The 24,246-nt window shown below is 40.0% G+C and overlaps 2 protein-coding genes across 2 annotated transcripts in view; both read left to right on the top strand.

Annotated features, from left to right (window-relative positions):
- The first annotated feature begins 9,204 nt into the window (after positions 1 to 9,204).
- On the top strand, positions 9,205 to 19,880 carry meox2a (mesenchyme homeobox 2a). The gene is made up of 3 exons (XM_082552531.1): positions 9,205 to 10,226; positions 14,351 to 14,523; positions 18,965 to 19,880. The coding sequence occupies exons 1-3, from the start codon at positions 9,674 to 9,676 to the stop codon at positions 19,181 to 19,183; spliced, it is 945 nt and encodes a 314-aa protein (XP_082408657.1). The 5' UTR covers positions 9,205 to 9,673; the 3' UTR covers positions 19,184 to 19,880.
- Positions 19,881 to 22,856: 2,976 nt separating this feature from the next.
- The window catches only part of agmo (alkylglycerol monooxygenase), a 49,244-nt gene continuing 47,854 nt past the window's right edge, over positions 22,857 to 24,246 (top strand). Inside the window, exon 1 of the mRNA XM_082550503.1 lies at positions 22,857 to 23,308. Within this exon, the coding sequence (XP_082406629.1) occupies positions 23,201 to 23,308 (108 nt within the window). The 5' untranslated portion in view covers positions 22,857 to 23,200. The remainder of the gene's footprint in view (positions 23,309 to 24,246) is intronic.

Below are 24,246 nucleotides of genomic sequence, written 5' to 3'. Positions count from 1 at the left end.
TAAGGTAAAAACACTAAATGAACACAGAGAAAACAGAAGACCCCAACAATCAGATGACCCCCTCAGAGCAAGCACTTTGGCGACAGTGGGAATGGTGGTAGGATTGCTTTAGGTTCCAAAAGTTTAGCCTCTGGACAAAACTTTCATAAGAGGGCATCAGGTCTAATTCTGCAAGAACCAGGGGAGTAGGTAAGGTTAAACCTGAAGTGACCAAAAAACAGAGACCACCTTGCCTGTCTGGAGTTTAGTTGTCTGGCGGATTGCAGATAGGAACGATTTCAACATTTGACCAATGCCTCCGCTCCACAGCTGACAGCTTGCAGGTCCCAATATTTTTGCTTTGCTCAGCAGAAGTCCGATGTTGTGAAAGGAAAGAGCAGGAATGTAACTTACCGTGTGGGCCTAACCACACCAGAGTCAGAGGCCTCCACCTCCACAATGAACTGTTAAATTAAGCCATTGGTTCCCAAAGTGGGGGGCTGGGCTGGGCTGTCCAAATCACGGACAAACAGTATCCCACAGTTGTTTATGTTTTTAAACCTATTTTGCACAGAGAGACATTTTTTGAAAAAATTGATAGTAACGTGGAATATTATTACACAGTAAAGAAAAAAAAAACTACACGTAAAATATTACACCATAACAATGTTTTTATTTCCTGTTATTTAAAAGAGGTAGCAGTTTATTTTATTGCAACCTGTAAATTATTGCAGTTTACTTTAATTTGTTTAATTGTTTACAGAAAGTTTGAGGTGTGAAATATAATGCAATGGAGTTTGAAAACAACATCTGCTTCAGTGGAAAAGAAAAACGTTTTTGAGGTGATGCGAGTTTTGTGACGGGAGCATCAACCTTACTGTAGTTCATGATGAATCATTGGCAGAAGTAAACAATTCTTAGGAATCAGTGCGAGTGCGATTACTGCACAAATGAACCAGAGTTTGATTAAAATGAACTAAATGCCGTAGGTTCAGGAGTGACACCCACCATGTAAGATATTTTAGTCTGTCATCAGGAAAGGAACAGAAAGACAAAAAAATCCCACCAGTTGCCCGAGTCTCGGGAGTCTCTGGATCAGAGTGATGTAGTTGGTTCTGTTATGGGAGCCTGAGGTAAGTTTGCATGAACTGACTGAACCATGCTACACCACTAACCAAGGTGTTCATGGGTAACTTGGTGCTACCAAAAAGGGCTTGATCATATTGGCCAAGCAACATGCATTGATTAGATATCATATGTGTGGCTGCAGAGTCCGTTTGGTTAGATTGTTCTGTCAAAATCAAACAAACAAGCGAGTTTTTCAAAGGACTCTGAAGCAGGGCTTAGATCACAGTGCTCGGTTTTAAAGGCTTTATTTTACTGAATTCAAATCAACTGAGGGAGACTCTGTAGTTGGAAAAATCTCAGGTGACTGTTCACTTAACTGGAACGTTCTTCTCCCAACGAGGAAAAATAGATTAGTTTTGGCCAGAGTTGCACCAAATAATATTTTCTGCCCTCAGTTAGACCACAAGGTAGAACCAGCCCAGACGCCACCTGAAAGTGCAGAAAAGGGGAAAGGCTACAGAGAGAGAAAAAAAGCCAGCCACCCATGGAGTGTGAGTGCTTACTGCTACTGGGTTCACATTGAAAAGCTCAGTATAAGCAACACATGTTTACACAAACACAGGAAACTAAGACAGTGCTGGTTGTCTTGTTGTTGAAAAAACACATTCATTTATCTTTGTATTGCCATGTTTCAACATGAAAATCACACTCATATGTATGCAGATCACTTTCATAACCCACCAGTGGAGGTCACTGTTCTCCTGCTGCACTTCCTGTGACCTTATGGACAGGAAGGCTGCAGGACCTATAGGTCCTCAGGTCACAGTGTGGAGAGATTTGGTAGTAAGGATGGATCAGACACAGTGTGGTCTACACACTGGATATAAAGTCAAACACACCGATAATACAACTACAAGACACGTACGTGTAAGTGAATATAATACGGCTGATAATCACAGCACAAGAAGTGACTGAACTATGTTAGCAACGTATTCAGTTTGGATTTTAAGACTGATGCTATGGTTGCAGTCTATCTTGCTATTCTACATGCATTTTTCTATTTCTAGACTAAAACCACTTGAAAGTGTTGCAGATGCTCATGATCAAAAGCTTAAACCAACAAATTTGCTTTGATCATAATGCAAAGACATGCGGAGCTCTTACTATTCAGACCACCAGTAGAGTGTGCGGCTGTAAAAACATGGCAAAATGGCATTTAATCCCACAGACATCCATTACGTAGTACCTTTGCAACAAACAAACTTACCAAAATCTAATTATTCGACAAAAAAGACAAAGAAAGATAAAAAGAACAACTCATGCAAGGAACAATATGTCAGACATATGTTACAAAGATACATGCTAAAGATGAAAGGATTTTCAAAGAGACATATTTTAATCACAATGTACAAATATATTAATGAAATAAGTCTCACTTTTTTTACTTTCTTGTTGTAATTTCTCTGTTCCTAAAGTTGTGCTATTTTCATTGATAAATATCCACCAAAACAAGAACGTGGGGCACTGTTAGGCTGTATAAAATAAAATGCAGCTAATTCCTCTTCAAACTCAAACAGCTGTTTCCAGTTATTTTGATTGATTAGACATCTGGTCAGACTGAAATGTGAAGAAAGAAAAATAATGTGAAGAAAGTGTATTAATGATGATATTGGTGTTATTTGTCCCACCTTAACAGGTGCAACAAAGCTAACAGGAGGGTAAGACATCAGCCAATCACAGCCACACCCACACACCCTACACAAGAGGTTTACTCGGGACAGAACAAAAAAAATGCTTTAACAGCTGAAATAAAGACAAAATGAAAATTGATGTTGACCTTACTTACACAACTGGAAGTGAAAAAAAGTTGGTTCAAATTCAAATGCAATGTTGCCGTACTTTACACTTTATTATCATTAGCTTCAAAATGTGATCTAAGCCTGCTTTTAGAGCACCAGGTTAAAGTACAAGTATAACCAACCTGGGAGTTGATTCACTGGATGACATTACCAATGCATACATACCCATCCATTTCTGATTTGGTAATAAAGATTAGACTAAAGTTAGGAAAAGATCATCTTTTTGGCTGAAGTTGCTGTGGACATTTTTCCCTGTTAAACCACACTATCCTTCTAATTATATCCAAGAGGTGCCAGTGCCTGAGCACAAAAGTACAAAAGCTGAGTAGTGAAGGATGTTTCACTGGAGGGTATTTTGAAAGAAAGCAAATGAAATCCATCACCCATAAACAAGTTCAACACCAACATTTTTGCAACTCATTGAACAACATTTCTGCGTTATGTAATAGTTTTTTTCTAAAGCTGTTGCAAATCAGTCCTGTATGAACGTAGCTTCTAAGAGACAGTGTTGTAAATGAAACTATCATTGATCCACTATGAAAATAATGATGATGCTGAGCAGAAATCAGACCGATGGCACTGGATTAGGTGTTAATGAGATTTACCAGCCCTAACACGTTGACTTGCATTAGTCAGAAAACAAGTCGGTCCACCGTATGGTAAGTCGACGGAACAAATTCTCTGGGAATCGTCCAGAAACCCCCAAGAACCCAAAGGGAGAAGGAAGCCGTTAAATCATAAAAGGTTGACTTCACTCTTCTGAATGATTTGCCTTATTGAAACAGCATGTTGAAGCTGGACCATCAGAGGGATGCTGGAGTGATGCAATACGACCAGAGCTCTTCCACAGCGACTGGACCAGGCCTGCAGCATTATGTGCTATAGTGTGGAGCAGGAAGTGTAGTGTGCAGGGTGGTTTTGGTTGGGCGGTAGGTGGGCAGGCGATCAAATCGAACAAATAAAAAATCACTAATGGGCCGGTTCACAAATTGAGAAGTCTGGAGTTGTTCCCCGCCTGGCAACCATTCCCACTCGTTTGGAGATGGTGAGGAGTGTGAAGGGGGTGAAATGAAGGAGGGCGTTTACAAATTTAGTCTGGGAGGAAACGAGCTTAGCACTGCGGCTGGCTGAAGCCGGTGCCGCTTTTGGTTTTGGCGGTTGTACTGGGTCCAGATCTAAATGGAGGTTTTAGTGTGGCGACCCCGGGCTGTTTGAGGTGTGGTCTGACTGGGTGCGGGGGCCCTGCACAGCATCACACACGTCTACTCAGGCTCCAATTCCTTCAAGCTGGAGGCAAAGGGGAACCATCACACCAGGCATTTCCAACCAACCCCCCCATTATAGATGATGATCTCACCCCGGCTGTCCACGGCCATTACAGACACAGAAAATGGCCACCTAAGAGCAGCAAGTGAGTTAGATGACACCATTAGAGGAGCATAACAGACTCTAGAGACACATTTTTGGCAGAGGCATTATCATCAGCGCTGTGTTATGTTTGAAATAACACCTTTTCGGGGGGAGAAAATGAGCCTGTTTTTAGCTTGTGTTTTGAATCTATCAGATTAATTTTGTACATTTTTGTCAAAGGAGCCAAATCATTTTTTCAAACAAAACAAAAGTAACAGGAAAAAGTGGAGTGTGCGAATGTTCCCGGCAGCAGTAATATTAAAAAAAATACTTTGAAAGTAAAAAGGTTTATGTTTAACAAGTGCATTTTAAGCAGAAAAACCTTCCTTCTCAGAGTTTAAACAAAACATTCTTTCCCCATCATGTAAACAGAAATGTGTCGAATCTCATGCGAGTAAAAGCACAAATGTACTTTGCCCATCTCAAGCCAGAGTTAGTCAGATGAAAATGACAAAATGATTTTAAAGCCGTCACAGGTTTTTCTTTATGCTGTCTCACTGTCACTCCCTGAGAGGGCTGCCGTTCCCTTTATGCAATTGAGCTGTAAACGGAGACAACTTTTACTGTCTCTCTTCATCATATATCACTGACATCCCGCGATCCTGCATACGGACAATATTCCTGACAACTGCTGTAAATCTGCGGCTGAAGCTTGAAAGGAAATGAGCAGCGACGACAGCTTCCACACCACCCGCATACATTCATCCCGACACAGCCACTGTCCCTGTTCTGTTATTACTCACAAAATCAGCTCAGTGTGATATGGTATTTGTCAACGAAGCTGTAGCACATTTAAGTATTGTCTCCTTATTAAGAATCTGAGTCCTAAAAATATGTTCAAGTTAAGGAGCCGGACAAAAATGAGTAAAAACTACTTGCTGCTACTAATTTTAAAGTGATTTTCTATTGATTACAATCATGAAAATTGCTTGTCTTCTAACACATTTAATGCTTGCAATTGTTTTAAAAGAGATAATAATACAATTTATTTAAAAAAAATCACTGTACTCACTCCATCTTGGGTCAGGAGAAATCAGTGTTCTAACTTCTGCAGGTTTCTACTTATTTACAAAGACACTTCAGTTATCACGTCTGTACTTGGCTGCACGCTTTAGAGGCTCACTGAGTGTTATACACTCTGAAGTGTTTCCATATTAGCCGGAGACTAAAACAAGAGGAAAATCTTTAGTACTGATTACGCATACACTGGGCCTTTTTAAATGCTCATATTAGACTCCGAAGCCGAGAGAGCTGGCATCAAAGCTTTTCTGTAGTGAAGCATATTACACATCCGGGCCCGTTAAATTTGGGGATTTGAGTGCAGCAAGTGGCAGCAAGAATAACTGAAAGGATTTAGTTTTATCATAAAGTCTGGTAAGCTGGTGTGCCAGCAGATTTCTTTTTAAATGCAGTATATAAATATATAGTGTTTTGTAACACACTCTAAAGTTGCTGCATGTGGACATACAGGCAGCAATTATAACTTTTCCTAAAAAAGATATTTTACATTATTACGTCTGTGTTTTTCTAATTCGTGTTTGAACACGTGAGCCCCATAACGACATATTTGTTACATATTAACAAATATATAAACATCTTTGTTCACTTCCAGGTGCCATATAAGGCTAATTTACATGCTGAATAAAGGAAATATGAAAACATACAGTTACCCTTCTCTCATTTTTTCATTTCTTTAATGCGTATAACAAACTTTCAACACATTATTTCTTTTATGGCTCTGTTGGATTTTTGTTGTTAGCTCTGTTTGCTTTTGATCATATCATTGCTTGTGTGCTTATCCGTGTACCTCTGTATTGGCCTATTTGCATTTCCAGTTGAGATTTTTCTCTTCCAGGCTCTCAGGGGCTTTTAAATCCAACTACACAACTTCCTTCTATTCTTTTCTTCTAATTTTTGCTCTGTTTTGTATTTTGCCTACAAGAAAAGAAAAAGAAGAAAAAAAGAACCCTTAGAAGTTTTAATAACATGTTAAAGAAATGCAGATATACTTTTTCACTGTTTTATCTTTTGGCTAAAGCCAGAACTTTCACTGTTGCTGGCTGGTAACATTTCAGCAATTAGACAAAGTTTGGTAATTTAGCAGCAAATGACGATGTTAACTTTAAACACCATCACACACTCCTTAAATTAGTGTAAGAAAAGGAGTAAAGTGGTAGTTGCATGTTTGTTTTGGTGACGGTGGCACTGAGCTGTGGTTGCTGTAATCTGTCCTGCCTGTGGGACTGACTGACAGCCACAGGTTGAGCAGCAGGTCTTTTACCTTCAGTTTCTGTCTACTGTAGAGAAAACATGCTGTCCCGAGCCCCGCTTTAAGATCATTGCAAACACAGCCTCTTGGTAGCCTCTTCTTTTGAACTTTTTATGCTTTACACACACACACACTCACCTTAAAACGTCATGTCACATGTCATCACATTAAAAGTCAGACAAACGTGTGCTTTTGGAGGCCAACACAGGTAGCGGTGGATTTACAGCACCACGGTTTGTGCCAGTATTCAGAATATCATCAAATGGGGCCATTTTTATTTCCAAATAAGAGTTGGGTTTTTTTTTTTAATTTCAGAGTTGAAACACATTTGAAAATGCATTTAAACCATCATGCAACACTGAAAATCTTCACTGAATACAAACTAATGACGTTTACTTTTAGGGTTCGGTGCTCTTAAAGGCACAATATGTAACCAGTGTCAGGGATTACATTTAATTTAAAAAAAGAAAAGCTAATTAAATATATATAAATGTCTGAAATATTTAATTGCTTTTATGAGGGCAATAAGACTCTTTGATCCTTCTTTTTTAACAATAAAAGATGTCGGCTTTAACTATGAGTGTATCCCTATTTTACACACCAACACTCTCGCACTTATTCACACACTAGAACATTTTGCCTCATAAAGCTCACAAGGGCCAAAGACTCGGACCGACTGAAAACACCCACACCACAGGCCATCGGTGCAGCGAGACCAGCAATAGGATTGGAAACACGTGTGTATTAATACCTGCTCAAGACCCTGAGCAAATATATAGCCTGGGCTAACCTGCTAATAGCCTTAATTTGTAAGATAAACAGTAGAAGAGTTTGACACTCACTCACCTAAGGTGCCTTTCCTCTGCTGCGCTGCCTCTGCTGCCTTCAGAGGCTTTGGAGGGACTGGGGGGGAGCGACAGCGGCAAAGTTACAGCCTGCCTCCGCCATGCTATCTGTTAAAGTAATTTTCCCTCAAAGAGGAATTAATTTCCTTTCTCAGGCGGCTCACAGAGCCCCATGGCACAGCCTGACTGGATCCCCAGAGCGTGGAGTCATCATGACCGTCTCCCTCTAAAACCTGGCCGAGCCATGAAAGCTCTGAAGCAGCTTTGACTTTTAATTTTGTTTTATAGATTATATTGATTTAATTTATACTGTGTATTCTTTTCATTTATACTGCGGGCAGTGTGCAAGTGTGCTTTTGAGTTTTAGAAAACAGAAGTAGGAAGGAAAGGAGATATCTATCAGATGATTATTCACCTGTATTTCACCGAAAATGTAAAACCCTTAAGTTACAATTTAATTCTATTATATGATTACATTACATAATAGATGTTACATTTTAAATTACATGACTAAGAAAATTTAATTGCATAGAACCATTTTTATAATTCCCCCATTAGGTCAATACCATACAGCTACAAATCATTATTATGTCTCATCTTTTTCTTCCAAGACTTTCTGTCTTAAATGAGGTTGACAGGAGAAAAATAAATGAATTTTATTTGATTTTATTTGAGCTTTAGTTGAGCTCTGGATATGAATAATTAGAGAAAATAAAAGAAACCAGTGACACATTCACAGCTGTTTTCCAGCTGCTATTTTTCCCCTACTTCTCACAAAGAATGACTTTTCTTTTATAGCCAAACAAATTTAAAGAGAGACACTAATGTTAGGAGCAAAGAATTTATGAACAACTTTCCTTCTGTTCATTTCCTTTTCTACACTCGAATACTCTCCACATACTAATATTATACATACACACACACACACACACACACACACACACACACACACACACATATATATATATATATATATATATATATATATATAAATAAAAATAAATGTATATATATATATAGAGAGAGAGAATTTGTTACAAGCATAGTTTATACAAAAACAATGTGTTGGCATCTAAAATTGTATACAATAGCATTTCCACATTTGCCACGGCAATTATTGGTGATAAAAAAAATAGTGGAATAAAGTTTGTTATTTCAGGAAGCAGATTCGTGACCTTCATGACCTCGTATCAAAAGTCGAAATGTATCCATATCGGTTTAATGATGTGTTTCATTTCAAAATGAGATAAACACCATTTCCAAAAAAAAGTCACATTCACAAAATGATTGGTTACACTACATTAAAAAGGAACCGTGGTCATTCTAAGTCTAGCATGGGCAAAACGTTAGCCTTCCTTTCACTCAAACACTTATTTTGGAACCAAACTTTTCATATTTGTTGCCAATAAGTTGCAAGTCTGCGTCGCAGTGACAAAATAGCTCTCTTAACATCACATGATCGTGATAGTGATGGTTTAAAGTGACCTTTAATGGATGCTACAAGCATCCTGCCCGCTACTACCAACTTTTGACAAAGATGGGGTGACACGCTGAGTTAACCCCTGACACCTCTCCTTCGATCTCTCTTCACACTCTCTCCCTTCCCCTCATACGACCTCCCTCTCCCTCCCCCAGCCCCACCCATGAACCATTAAGGCTGTTTTCTTGTAGGAAAAAAAGATGGCCACCCGAGGTCAGATCCAAGTCCAAAATAAATTGCCTTCTTTCCTGAGGCTCAGCCATTTTAATAGTACAGATTTATTATGCTGTGCTTTTTGGAGGGTGATCATATGTATGTGGTCAGTAGCGCGTATGCAGTCTATGACCCAGCCTCCCTCTCACGTTACACCCTATTTATAACATCCCCTGCGCTGGCTCCCCTCGTTCTGCAGTTCCTAGGAACCTCCTTCTGCTCCCAGCCTAGAGCTCCAGTCCCGTGTTCCTCCTGACATCTGAGAGGCTCAGCTGCAACTTGTCCTGGGCTAACTGTTTATCCTGTACAGCCGGGCAACTGGCCGCATGCTCTGGATTACCACAGGACACCCATTTCAAAACACATTTTACTTGCTGCTCTGACTATTTTTTTGTAACTGAAGAGAAAAGTTTTGGGATAGTCAAGGGAGAAAGGGAAGCATCTTGGATATGCGCTTGTGATCTTTCTGTTTTTGGTTGATTTAGTAACATTGCCTCTTACGCTTGCCCTTCTCGCCTTTCCTGGAGGGCCGTGTGTGTGTTTGCACACAATGGATCACACACTGTTCGGCTGCCTGCGGAGCCCCCACGCCCCGGCGCAGGCCCTACATCCCGCCTTCACCCAGTCTCCCCTGGCGCTTCACGGACGCTCGGACCACGTCTCCTACCCTGACCTGGCCTCTTCGTCGTCCTCCTCCTCTACCTCCTCACCCTCGCCCTGTATCATCTCCAGCTACCCGGGTGACGACAGCCTGTTTCCTGGGCAGCACCACCACCACCCTCACCGCGGCCACCTGCCCTCCCAGCAGCATCACCACCCACCTCAGCACCATACATCTTGGCATATCCCGCAGATGCCGTCACCTGGCAGCAGTACTCGCCACAGTCTTTGCCACCCACACTCCCACTCATCCCACGACAATGGGCCCACGCCTTCAGACCTGGGCCACCCCGGTGGGCCCAGTATGTGCGCCAGCACCCCCAGTCTAGGCAGTGGCAGCACCCCTACAGGGGCCTCTTGTGTGCCTGCAGACTTTGGCAGACAGACTTTGTCACCTGCTGAGGCCGAGAAGAGAAACGGCAAGAGGAAAAGTGACAGTTCAGGTAAGAGAAGCTGGGATTTTCTGAAGCGAGAAGTGAAGCAGTTCTAAAGGCAGAGATTTCATTCGTGTGTTTTTTAAAGCTGACACATTGCACAACCCGAGACTTCATGTAAAATACATTGGAGGCATTTCTAAAATCTCTTTGTTCATTATTTTACTTGGATAAACATTTTAACATAAATATCAGCGTTTAAGAAATTCCACACAGAGCTCAAGAATAACAGAAACATCTGTACACATCACTCTAAATCATTCAACAGCACGACTGTTGGGAATTCTGCAGCTCTGATACAAAAACAAAAAAACGTCTGGAAAGCAGTTTGTAGGTGCCGGCTGACACGCAGCAAGGCAGGAGGCGACAGGCGGACTGAAGCGTGGAGCAAAGGCCACATCATAAGTGTGCGGGCACATCTGACTACTGGCATGTTTTGTTTAAAAATCACATCTGGTTTGTTGCGACACTTTTTAGAGAGCTGAGAATAAAGAGGGCAGTAAAGAATTAATGTCATGGATTGTAAAAGACTACACCGGTGCCTCATGGCACACTAAACAACCGGGCGGACGCAAATTGTTTTCATTTACTAAAAACTGCAGTTAAAAGAAATCGCAGGTTTACTGAAGTAAAATGAAAGTGAAAATATTTGAGTGTCATGTTTAACAAAGGCCAAGTTTAGATAGGGAACTTCCTACTGTTACAAAATGAATGTAGCTAATCATATTAATATTTGATCTTTTTTCATTGATTTTAAATTATCTTATTATCACAACAACAAAAAAACACCACTTAATTCCTATAAAATTTAAAAGACCATTACAAGTTTCCTTTATTTTTATCTACAGGCAGTTGTATGTTCAGTACAGTAAAGGTCCCGAGGGCAGTGAGCTTTAACAACACCTTTTTGTTAAATTTTACATTTGTGATTCTCCCAAAAATCACCCTTGAACTATGCATGTATAATCATTTTATTGTTCTTAAATCGGGCCTCATTCATACAAATGTATTTAAAAATTCAAAACCACAGATAATTATAAAAAGCACACTTCTCACAAATCATTAATAAATAAACAGCTTTTTAATACAATTTTTAAATTGATGCTAAACCAGCTGATGACCTGCAAAACCTTTGCAACCTGCAGGCACCACAATAATCAATCACACAATGACAAATGGCCGGGGTCGGGTCGCAAGAAATCTCACTAGCAAAGTGATATCAGTGAGAGTTTCTCACAGAAAGTCTGCTTGCCAGTTTGTTTCCATTTGAGGATTGCAGCCTGTCATTGCTAATCCTGCACCCTTTGGATAAGGTCTCTGTACTCACAGTGCATCATCCGCAGTTGACCGGTGATATTCCCACATCTCCACAGGATACTTGGAGAGTGTGTTTTTTCTCCCTCTGACTGGTTGGGTGTTGCTGTAGCTGACAACAAGTTTATATACCAAAAGTTGGGGAAATATAACAGGATTAACTTCAGACTGACTTTAAATAATAATACAAAACAAAACACCACTGGCACTAATTTAGTTTTCAATCCAAATTCTGCGGTGATTATTAGAAACTCCATAAGTGAACTGAAATATTTGCCATTTTACAACATAAAAAGACAAAGATTTCAATGTTTTATTTTCCTTTGCACTAAATGTCCAGTTGTCCACATGCAAAATGTTGAAATAGTACATTTAACCCATTAATTCATTACTCTACCTCCTACTCCCTTTCCTCTTTTGTCAAATCACTGGAAAACTAAGCCCTTGCCTCCAGATCCCACTTCCTCTGCAACAATAGTCACTACTCATTACATGTGCAGTGCATTCTCCCAATGCTAACACCAATCATGCTGATTATTGGGGCTAACTAGGCTGCTGACTCATTCAGCTGTCTAAATATCAGAGCGCTGCCTGTTGCATGAGATAGAGCTCTGATTAGGTTTCACCATCTGGACGAGAAACTTGAGCAAAACCTGAATTTAGATACAGAAATAATAACAAAACCCGAGAGCTCACTTCCATGCTAGAGTTTACCCCCTTTTTTGCTCAAATATGAAGCTTCTCGGCTTTCTGTCTTTAATACCCAACTGTGAATGTTTCCTTAAGGAAGGACGGAGGGTCAGCTAATGAGATGAGTCCGTGTGTCTGGTTTCTGGGGAACCTGCAGCAGACTTTCAGCTGCAGTGACGGCAGAGGGCCTTTGCTGAGTTTCTCAGTCACATTTGCACAGTACTGTCAAGGGAGTGGTCGTCCTTTAAAAGTTACTAGATTTTCTGTGGGGAACAATAAAAGGTGCTTCAAGTCTTATTTTGTTGAGGCAGAGTTGTAAAACAGACGAGTGAAGTGCCGAAGGCGTTTTGCTGGCATTCAAAATTTCTTTTAAAGCAGTTTAAGAAAAACATTGCGGCATCGTTGATGTGTTTGAATCCTTTTTTGTGCATAAAAATAAAATTTAAAAAAATAAATACATTTTTCAGTAAAGGGAAAACAACCAGTGCTTATGTTCCCAGCATAAGAAAAATAACCCGATCATTATTTTATCCATCCAATCTTACATTATTTTTTAAAAGCGTCACTCCTGTAATGCGCTAAGTTCATTTGGGAACCCTCAACGATGTGCCCTGTCTGGGTGCATGTATTTTTCTCATATTATTCCTGCTTTTTTGTGGAGAGATGAAAGTTACAGGGAGAACCTAATTGCTGTGGTGTAGTGGCTGGGTCATAAAAGCTCGCCGCTTGTTTCAGCTCCAGGCCTATTGGTCTGGAGCAGCTGGCTCTGTTATACTTTTATTTCTCTTTACACAATGTCTGTGTTTACCAGAGAGAGTGGATGAACACATCTGAAAGGCCTGCTTCAATAAGACACACACTGTAGCAAAAGGACTGAAATTACAGAGAGGGAAAGGCAAGGTCAAGGGGGAGCTGGACACAAGTTGCGGGTCAAGCAATGATCGGTTTCATTTCATAAAACCCGTGAGGGAATTCTTGCAGTCTTATATATGTTTTGTTTGTCCTTGGCTCTAAAACTGTGTGACTACCATACAAATATAACTTTTGTAGGGCAGTTTCAGTTTACCTCTCATCTTCTCTTCAGACTCAAGGGAGTTATTTTGCTTGAGAAAATATACACTTAATTAGAAGGAAGATTCTCTTTATGACAGGAAAACAGAACCAGCAGGGGTCCCCGATGGGACAAATCTGAGTTAAAGTTGAAGTTTCCTCTCTTATGTGGCTTCACACTTTGCACCGTTTGTGAGTCTGGCTCTGAGCTGCACGCCTATTTACAGTTTGGCTTGACGTAGACCTGCTGGATTAACACACACGACAGAACAGGACCGCAGATGAATTAGCATGCAATCGCTGCTGCCTTCAACTGCAATGTGCAACTGAAGCGTGTCCAACAGAGAAACCACAAAGACTGCTCAGAATAGGAAAATTTTGGAGGGCAAATGAGCCGTATGTGTTTTCTTCGGAAAGTTTGTGGAAATACCAAAACAAAAAGTATTTTTCTGGCATGATGAATTAAAGTGGAGATGTCACAAGCTAGGAATTTATATTTTTTTAAGGAAGTGCATAATTTGTTCCAAGTTCCCACTTTGCCCATATTTGTATTACTGATATATGCATTTTTGAAGACGTTCATTTGCAGCTTCCTGGATTTTACATATCTAACATCTGATCTTATGACTGCAGTATATTTGCTTTCTGAAAACTGCAAACTTAATGGCAATCAAAAGACACACAGTTGAAAAATAATAGGATCAAAATAAATGCAAATAGCAGCACTTCAGACACTTTTTCCTTTCCTGATATAAAATTTAAAGCTGGAGCAGCAGACTTCTTCAAGCCAAATTACATCCATGTTGACAGTAAAAGAGCCAGCCTATTGTAATAGCACAGCTGCCGTCGCGCAGACACACATGTGTTGCCGCCCACGAGTCCTTCCAGCCACTTAAAGTATTCATAAACAATGTCTGAACAATAAAGTGTGACTGACAGCTCTCACTGTTTCTCTTACTTTGCCCCTTTTCTCCCCCTGCTGATTTGCACCTGCCACGTAACATTTGCCTTATTTTTATTTTTGCTGCATATAAATCTGCTCTGAGTGCAACACAAACCTGTGTGGTGTTTGGTTTCAGAGTCCCAGGATGGGAATTACAAGTCAGACGTGAGCAGCAAGCCCAGGAAGGAGAGGACGGCATTCACCAAGGAGCAAATCCGAGAGCTGGAGGCAGAGTTCGCCCACCACAACTACCTAACCAGACTAAGGCGCTACGAGATTGCTGTCAACCTCGACCTCACTGAGAGACAAGTATGTTCCTACCCACCACTGTTTGTTTTCCCCTGGGTTTAGACATTATTGAAACCCCCCCCCCCACCCCCCATTAGCACATTAATGCCATGTTGTGAAAACAAAGGCGGCCTCGGGACGACGAGGAGGCTTTTCAGCTTGCTACTGTGTTTTTGTAACTTCAGTGTGAGGGCTATTGTACTCCAGATGTGGCTGTATGAAGGGACTATCATATTCCAGATGTTCCTGACTATTCTTTCAGGCCATCCACAGTCAAGACAGGGAGACGGGTTTAAGGAAGTGCTGTCTAGCAAGTCACTTCCTCTCTCCCACTGCCCCTGCAAATACAAATTGGTCTCTGAGCGTGGGCCGATTGCTGTAAAATGCAGGCACATGAAATAAATAACAGGAGACAAATGGTTGAGGGAAGGAAAAAGTGTAGTGTCTGTTGTTCTGTGACACCCGTTTGGAAGCTTTAACTCACACTTAGTTGACCCCATGCCAGCAATATTTTGCGTTGTGATAAGGTGTAGTTTGAATGTAAAAAACAGACGTTTTATGAGATGCTCTTAGAAGCAAATCACCACATTAGACCCACAAATTATATATATATATATATATATATATATATATATATATATATATATATATATATATATATGTGTGTGTGTATCACACCGCATAATATTGCGGGCATGGGGTCAAGTTAGTGCAAGTTAAAGCTTCCAAACGGGTGTCACAGAACAACAGACACTACACTTTTTCCTTCCCTCAACCATTTGTCTCCTGTTATTTATTTCATGTGCCTGCATTTTACATCAATCGGCCCACGCTCAGAGACCAATTTGATAGCATGCATTTATAGCGTGCATGTTGGTTAAATTCCAGAGCTTAGTGGAACACATTAATGATTTTAGTTCCACTTACTCTTACTGCTTTCACATATAAATATGTCAGCTACAAGAAAGTAAAAAAAGTTGCACTAAAATGTATAATAGATTAAGAGGTGATTTGTTAGGGAGGAAAAGAAAAGATTAATCTTAAATTGATTTAAGATTAAATCAAGAAAAAGTCTTGATTTACGACCCTGTCCCCCCATTTAGAATGTAAATAAATAAATACATAATTAAATGCAAATAATTTAAAAGATATATTTAAATGCTAAGATTACAAAAGCCAATAAATAGGTGTGTCAATCTATTTGAGAATCATACATTTTTAACATATAATTTCACTTTAATTTGATGCCAAAAACACAGTAAGAAACTGGAACTGGGACATGTTTCCCCTTGTTGCATCATCCCTTCATTTAACAACAATTGGTTTGGGAAAAGTGTTTGGGAAAAGGTTTTCACCCTCTTGCTTGTCATAGGATTTCAGCAGTTGAGCCTCAAATTTTTTTTGTTTGCTTTGTAAGCCACCGAATGTTTTAAGTGGGCGACAGGTCAACACTGCAAATAGGCCAGTGTAGCACCAAGGGTCTATTACTGTGCACTGTAAATGTCCTCATTTAAAATTATGTTTTAATAAATTTAACCTAGTTTTTACTGGGCTGTGTGCATTACTTGCATAATAGAACACGTTGTTAAAAAGTTTCTACTTGACTTTTCTGAGAATGGAATATTTCCACGAGTGCAAAGGATCATGGGACTGTTAATGTTTAATTTAGTACTGTAGTGTTGTGATCTTTTTTTCAGTCATGTGTTTAGACTTTGATTCTTGTGGATATCTGATGTGGTTTCCAGGGTTTGTGCTTCAAAGGACAGTGTAAAGGTTTAGCTATTAATAGGATGAGACGGTCAGTGATGCTGTTTAACTGTGCGATTTTGTAACTGTGTGGTGTGGGGCAGAAAAAAACACACTGATATCTTTGTTTCTTAACATGTTATGCAAATAATGTGTAAAAGTACTTTTTTAAAATAAAAGACTTTACAAGTTTTATGAATATGCAAAACTACAGTTGTAAAAAAGTACATTTAACAAAACTGAATAGAGATTTGTTTGGTATATACTCACCAACCACTTTAATAAGCAGAGATTGTGGTCCATACTGACATGAGAGCATTACACAGTTGCTGCAGATTTTTCTGCTCCACATGCATGATGGGAATCTCCCATTCCTTCACATCCAAAAAAGTGCTCTCTTGAACTGAGTTCTGGTGACTATGGAGGCCATTTGAGTACAGTGAACTCACTGATATGTTCAAGAAACCAGTTTGAGATGATCTGTGACATGGCATGTTAGGGGCACGAAGATGGGTACGCTGGGGTCATAAAAGGATGGCCGTGGTCAGCAGCAATACTCGGGCATGTTGTGGTGTTTAGTCGATGCTCACTTGGTATGACGGAACTCCAAGTGTGCCAAGAAAGTTTTCCCTCACACCATTACAACACTACCGCCAGCATGAACTGTTGATGCAAGGGAGGATAAGCCAATCTTTTATGTTGTTTACGACAAATTCTGACCCAACCATCCAAATGTTGCAGCAGAAATTGAGACTCATCAGAACAGCCAATGTTTTTCCAATCCTGTTCTCCAATTTTGTTTCCCGTTCTTTGGTGACTTGTAGTGCATTCAGAGAGGCTCTTCTTCTTGTTCTTCTATCAGCACAAAACTATCTGGCCATTCTCTTCTGACCTCTGGCATCAACAAAGCAATTTTTGCCAAGAGAACTGCTGCTCTTTGGATAGCTCCTCTTTTTCTGACCATTCTCTGTAAACCCTAGAGATGGTAGTGTGGGAAAATTCCAGCAGATCAGAAGTTTCTGAAATACTCAGACCAACCCATCTGGCAACAATAACCATGCCACATTCTGAGTCACTTAAATCACCTTTCTTTGCCATTCTGATGGTTGGATTTAACTTCAACAGAGCTGCTTGACCACGCCCACAAGTCTAAATATATTGAGTTGTTGCAATGTGATTGGCTGATGAACATTTGCGTTAACAAGCAGTTGAGCTGGTGTACCTAACAAAGTAGACAGCTACAGTGTATATTGAGTTTATATGAAAACGTAGTGAAATCTTTGAATCCCACTAAATGTGGTGACTGTAGACTTTCAGAGTAATGTGCTTCTCAGGCTGAAAGCAAATGTAAATTGTAACATGAATGTGAAATGTACCATGCTCTGCTTTTCCATCACATTTCAAAGTCGCAAAAACTCAAGAAAAGGTCCAACTTTTTTTCAGCCTTCTCCAAGACTATCGCAATTAATCTTTACGTGGCTTTACAGAGCAGGAAATGTGTGTGAAATTTTGTCAGCTTATGCAGCATATGTTGCGTGTGACCTCAGTTTGGTCTGGGAAGTAGAGATAGTGAGGTAAATATTGGCAAAGCAATCAGTTCTTGATTTATGTTGTGTGTGCTGTTTGGGGAAATCTGATGGATGTTTTATGTCTTGCAAAAATAAAAATATTTTCAAAGATGGCAGCTGTAAAGCTCCAACGCCAATGCTTGACTGGGTTTAACAGAGAGTTTATTATAGATTGAGAGTAGATAAGAGAGTAGATTGTAGCTACACACCTAATTGCAGTCATTAAATGTTGTAAACAAAAATGTGATATAAACCTAATCAAACTTTGAAGGTTTTAATCAATATCATTTTTATCCAGATTTGACTTGAAAATTTAAATTGCATGAACCAGTGCGTCTTGTCTTCTTTTGTACGTGTATTACATTAGTGCACCAGAGTGTTTCCAGAGAGGCCATTTCCAGAAAACCAAGTGCCTTATAAGTTCTCCCTATATGCTTGTTTCACACCTGTAGATTGACCTACCCAAACCTGAGTTCAGGGTCTTTGGTATTTTGTATAAAGTGAGTGTCACTTTCAGTGCAATGTTAAGCAGTTCAGGTACACTGCAGGTGAGTCTGAATAGTAATTTTTTCTGATGTCTTGAGAATATTACTAAATAAATGCTGCTCAGCTTCAGTCCTTGTCCCTCTCCTGCTTTTAGCAAAGACCCCAAAGCCTGTGAAGAATCTCAGGTGGTGCTCAGTCCATTGTACACCCTTAACATTTAAGACAAACGTTTGTGCTGTCAACTAACTTCCTGACCATGTGACTGCTCACCCCCCTGGGAATGACACTCCCCAAAAATAAACCGCTTCCACCCTGCATGACAGGGACAAGCTCGGCTTCCCATCTCATCCTCCCCCTCCCTTCGAGCGCGTGTGTCGACACTAACGGAGCCACTGCTTCTATTTGACGTGTAAACCGTTTTAAGCAACAGCTTAATCATCAGTCTGAGAGACGTAAATACGGTCGGGGCTGTTGAGTCAGGGAAAAACAGGTAGACACCAAGTGCCAGATGTAACCGAACATCCATACATAATTGTTGGTGCAGAAATAGCTGCCAAACTTTAACAGAACGTTGCTGTCGAGAGCATTAAGGCTTCCTAATTACTTTTTGGTGATTTATGTTGAGTTGTGCAACAACATTGATATTTTCTGTCTCTCTGCAGGTGAAGGTGTGGTTCCAGAACAGGAGGATGAAGTGGAAAAGAGTGAAGGGTGGCCAGCAGGGGGCAGCAGCTCGAGAGAAAGAACTGGTGAACGTGAAAAAGGGGACGCTGCTGCCTTCAGAGTTCTCTGGCATTGCGGCGCTCCACCATTCGACGGACTCCTTAGCCAATGAAGACAGTCATGACAGCGACCAGAGCTCTGAGCATGCCCACTTATGATGCACACACATGCAACCCTGTGCCCCCGGAGCCTCCGCCTCAGGACCGTCCTTAGAAGGACTGCTGTTTGCTGATTCGCCATCGTCATATAACGATGCTAAAAAACATGTACAAATGTACAGAGGAATGATGTATAGTAGAGACGGAGTTGTCATGCAGGCAAAATGTAAATTTGATGAACTGAGCACATAAAAGGAGACGGTGCCATTGGTTTAGAAAGTCCTCAATAAATGCCAAAACAGAGAAAAATATTATGAATCTGGAAATGTGAGATCATTGGTTATAGAATTCTTCTGGACAGTACAAACAAATTTGGAAATCATATTCATTTAAACATTCCATGTTTGCCTTGAGAAAAGCAGGCTGTGGCTTTGATTTGCACTGTTAAACATACAGTCTGCTCCTCAATCGGTTTCTACTGTAAAAACTGTAAATTAGAATGTAATGGAGTTATTGGTCAAATCAAGTGCCAGGAAATGAAATTTGCCTAGCTAATATAAATGATTTGTAAATAAATATCAGTATTGTTTTACCTTAACAACGATTCTATACCCAGACTATTCAGCTCGTGCAGTAATAAACACTGATGGTTCTTAAGCTGACACTTTTCTGCCTGGAGATGATGTTTTGCAAACAAATCTGAAACCCCCTTTTCAGGGTCTGTTGCAAATTGAATAAAAATTTAACCAGTGGTAAATGGAATTTCTTATGTACAACTTTTTCCCCCCATTTATGCAGCCATCCACACTTATGAATCCAAGGTGATGAATGTATGTTCCACAAAGTGAAGCCGAAACCAATTAAAAATTGCAGAGTGTGTAGAAAGCCGGTGATGTGGGAGCAAACTAAAATCACCTTTGCCTGGGGGCAGGGTAGGGGCTCCAGCCCGCAAAGGATCGGATTCTGTTACAACATCCAGTTGAAAATAATTTCATGTCTTGATCTCATCTTTCAGCGCGTTGTGATTGTGCATGCTAATTTGTTTAAGAGGCACCACTGCATTTTTTTTCGCTCCCCCAAACCCACAGCATGAGCGTGATTTCTTTTTCCGTTTTCCCTGCCACTTTATTACCATGCATTATTCTTTAGAAAGTATTTACAAATATGAAACACTCACCGTTTCCACAATGTCTTAAATTTTAAGCTGGGAACAGTATCGTCCTCGATGTAACAGACCATATATGTAACTGATAAACAAGTCACAGATATGTTCTTGCCACAACCAGCTTTCCCCTGACCTCTGGAGCTTGGCTGCTGTAATTAAAACAAAAGCAAGTAAGTAAAATTTTCTTTAAGCCTCTAAAGTTTACGTATAAACTCTTGAATAAATATAAAAATTGCCCAACTTCAATCTGCCTGTATATGGCTTTATGTATGCACATAACATCATGCCAAAACCTCTATAAATCAGATCTCGATTTATAGAGGTTTTTGCATGATGTTATGTGCATACAGCTCAAGAGTTGTCTGCCATAGCAGATGTGACACAACCACAGCTACAGAGGGAAAATGTGCATTCCCTGACTGGTTGTCATGTGGTTCCTGGTGGTTGTTTGCTGTCACTAGGCAAAACTGGTTGCCAACAAATTATTGGGGTTGCCCATAGTTTGCATGGAAGATGCAGGCATGTCTGCAAACACTTGCTAACTACTAGCAAAATGGCAGTAAAGCTTGAAAAAGTGCAAAACAAACTATAAATGGAGACTATTTGACGTCAAAGTAAAAGTTGTACCTTAGAGCTGTGGTCAACGTGTTTCAAAAGCCACAGCTTTTACTTTGAAGGCAAATGGTCTTTGTTTCTGCTTTGTATCACACTTTTCACAGTTTCACTACTGCCTTGTAAGTATTTGGTGAGTGTGTTCCATGCAACTTGGAACCAAAGAAATCACAAGGTGGTCTTCTTTAACATGGCAAAGAATGTATATTCTTTGTAACCGTATGTCACAAATGGTCCACAAATTAATGTCATGTGGTTAATGATCATGTGACCACAAAAAAAAAAAAAACTTAAAATAAGGACTATACACAATTACACTTATTCGTATGCTAAGTATGACAGCATAACATATGCTAATAGCCCGGTGAACAGAAAATGTTAAATATGTTATCCAGCAGTGAGTCTTATTATCAGCTAAGGATAGCTCTGGTTGGCTATCAAGCTTAGTTAGCAAGGCACTCACTAATTGTACATCATGATATAGGATGCAATGCACACATTTGCATGGTCAAAAACAAGTGTAAAACAATAAGTAAGGCTAAATCCTTAGAATTTATTTTAGTTGAATGGAACAAAACCCTTCAAGAATCAAATCCTGTTACTTGGTAGCCATCTTGGGCATTTTCTTAGGTAGCATTAAAAAAGTAACTTTAATTTCAAAACTGCGTATATAAAACTTCAAATCTGACATAAAATGCTTAAACAAAATGAGATTATAAAAACTTTTTTTTCTCCTGCATTTAAGGATCAAAAGGCCTAAAAAGTCAATGACAATCAAGGACTTTAGATGATTACAAGCGAAATAACTGCTAGCAACGCTAAGCGGGCGGTGACCGAGTTAATGTTTTATAAACTTTGAGGTAAGGAGTTGAAGTGACTATCAGTGACAGGACATGATACTATTGATTGACTGATAGTAGATACATTATAGGGTTATCAGTTAGCAACCAACAATCTGAGAGAAAGTGGTGCACAAAAAGCAAATTGCCCTAAAGCGGCCCCAATCTTATCAGTGCATTTAAACCTAAACTACATTCAAGGTGTGGTGCTTATAAAAAAATTAATATTCCCTTGTTACCTGATACTGAACAAATAGATGAGTTTAAGTTGTCTTTCTTTAACTTTCAAATAAGCTACATGATTAAAAACAAACAAATAAACAAACAAAAAAAATCTGTGTACACGATGACGACTGCATAAAACTGTAAAAATTAAACTTTCGTTTTCATTTATACTCACAGTATTTACATAGTGATGCATTTGGGAAAACAGACCCCAAATAATACAATGCTACTGTGAATTTGTCCTTCACATGATCAATGACAGGCCTACAACATGCACAGTATGTGTCTCTATGGTTTAAGTAACGTGTCTCCTGCAAACACAAGATCTCACATTTAGTTTATGACCTTTAAGGGTCCAGGTCTACCCAATAAGTTACTGCTGTTTGAGCTCTGTCTAATCATTCGGTTCACAGTAGTTTGGCACTTCTGCACCAATCATGTACCCAGCTTGACTGAAGAGGACACTGAGCTGATTGTCCATTGCAGGTCAGACTTTGGGAAGTACCCCTCATGTCTCTTTAAAACCAAAAAAGAAGTCATTCATCAGCTTGTGCAGCTAGTTTTAAAGCATGACCAAGAATAAATGGAAATGTGTTGAGGGAACTGTCAGCTGTTCTAGTGTGTGGTGATCTTATTCACTCACTTCTGTGCTTGGATGCATCTCTCAGTATGCCTCTGTAATCTATATAAACTGTAAACTATATATAATCTATACATATATGCCCCTTGTCTAGTTCATATTGGCTGTAACCCTGTCGAATACTTTGAACAGTTTTACCTGACATTCAGACAAATAGCAACAGTGCGTGAAGATTAAACAGCTGGATAACTTCACTTCAGCTCACAAAAAACATTCTCCACCCTCCAATACACGCAGACAGTAAGCTGCGTAAACAAACTCTCGCGAGATAAAATGACGTCAAATGATACTAATGTATCAGCCTGACCAAAGGTAAACTTTCGTCCTATAAAGGGGATTTAAAGGTAATTGGTCGCAGTAACAGAACCCTGCGGCCACTTTAAACCCGGGCAGAGTCGGTTTCCTCGATGTGAGAAGTTTACTCTTCCGCTTGCACGCTCTCTATTTCGTAAGCGACCTACTTTAGGTGAAAGGGGCAGGGCACTTAGACTGTGAGCAGACGTCTTGAAGTGGTTTAGCAGAACTTCGCACCTGCACAGGTAACAGAAACTCACCTGTGTAGCAGCTGTGAGTGATCCGCTGTCAGATCTGAAACCATGGAATACGATTCGGTGTCGAGGGGAGCCCGAGCCATGTTTTTCATGCTCACACCGAATGAATCATCTTTTGAGAAAGTGGAGGATGTCCCTCAGTATGTGCAGCAGGTGGGTGTCGCCTCGTTCTCGTTCACAACTAATACATCTGGTGTTTTAGGGTTATGCTGAACCCGCCCCATTGTCCCCTCACTTTATCAGATACAGTTGACAGAGCCTTTTCACCTGGTCAGCAAAGTATCGATTTGAGTTGAGTCAATCAACTCAAAATCGGCATATTTAAAACCGTTGAAGTATTCGTCAGAAGAAAAAGGGTCAAACAGTCTGTTTTGCTTCTTTCTAAATGAGACTTTTGAACTGAACAGTTTTTATTCAGAGCACTTAGAGCTCTGGGGAGTAAGGGCATGAGTAAATATGAAGTGAAATTTGAAGTTTAACTTAATAAATGTCAACCTATGGAGAATATTGCATTAAGTATGGAAAAGTTACATTTGTATCAACACAGTAACCAATCTGCTTCAAAGGAGCTTGCAAATAAAAGCGTCTGGACTTCTTTAGGTTGCTTGAAGACGTTTCACCTCTCATCCGAGAAGCTTCTTCAGTTCTAAGGTCAAATGGTGCAAGCTCCTTTGACTACGATGACCTGGATGACTGAGAACCTTCACAGACATAACCAATCTGCTCAACTTGTATAAATCTAATTACTTCTGCCTAATGAAAAATTTATAGCAACGTTCTTTCTTTTCTCCTTCTGTCACTTTACAGCATCTCAATTACTCTTTTATTGTGACAAATGGCTGGTGCAGGTTTAACAACACATGTTTGTTATGAGTTTTTATGAGCAAATCAGGGGAGGAGAACAATTACCCTCGCAGCAGGAGTCCTAAAAATCCACTAACAAGTGTGATAAAGCAAATTTGTTGTTGCTGCAGGGCTTACTGGTGATTAATATTTTGCTTGGGCGTGCCTGAGCAGTTTAGTGACTTGGCACTGTTTACAGCATGTCGTTAATTATTCTTCACCACTGTCATTCTGTGATCCCAACAGGC

This window comes from Aulonocara stuartgranti (assembly GCF_965226115.1).
Source record: "Aulonocara stuartgranti genome assembly, chromosome: 11".
Lineage (NCBI taxonomy): Eukaryota > Metazoa > Chordata > Actinopteri > Cichliformes > Cichlidae > Aulonocara > Aulonocara stuartgranti.
This window is presented reverse-complemented; position numbering and strand designations above follow the sequence as displayed.

What these genes read in the sequence shown, in the direction of transcription:
- meox2a (XM_082552531.1), top strand. Translation starts at nt 9,674, where the DNA reads ATGGATCACACACTGTTCGGCTGCCTGCGGAGCCCCCACGCCCCGGCG. An exon ending in GAGGAAAAGTGACAGTTCAG is followed by an intron (nt 10,227 to 14,350) that starts GTAAGAGAAGCT and finishes GTTTGGTTTCAG; the next exon opens with AGTCCCAGGATGGGAATTAC. An exon ending in TCGACCTCACTGAGAGACAA is followed by an intron (nt 14,524 to 18,964) that starts GTATGTTCCTAC and finishes GTCTCTCTGCAG; the next exon opens with GTGAAGGTGTGGTTCCAGAA.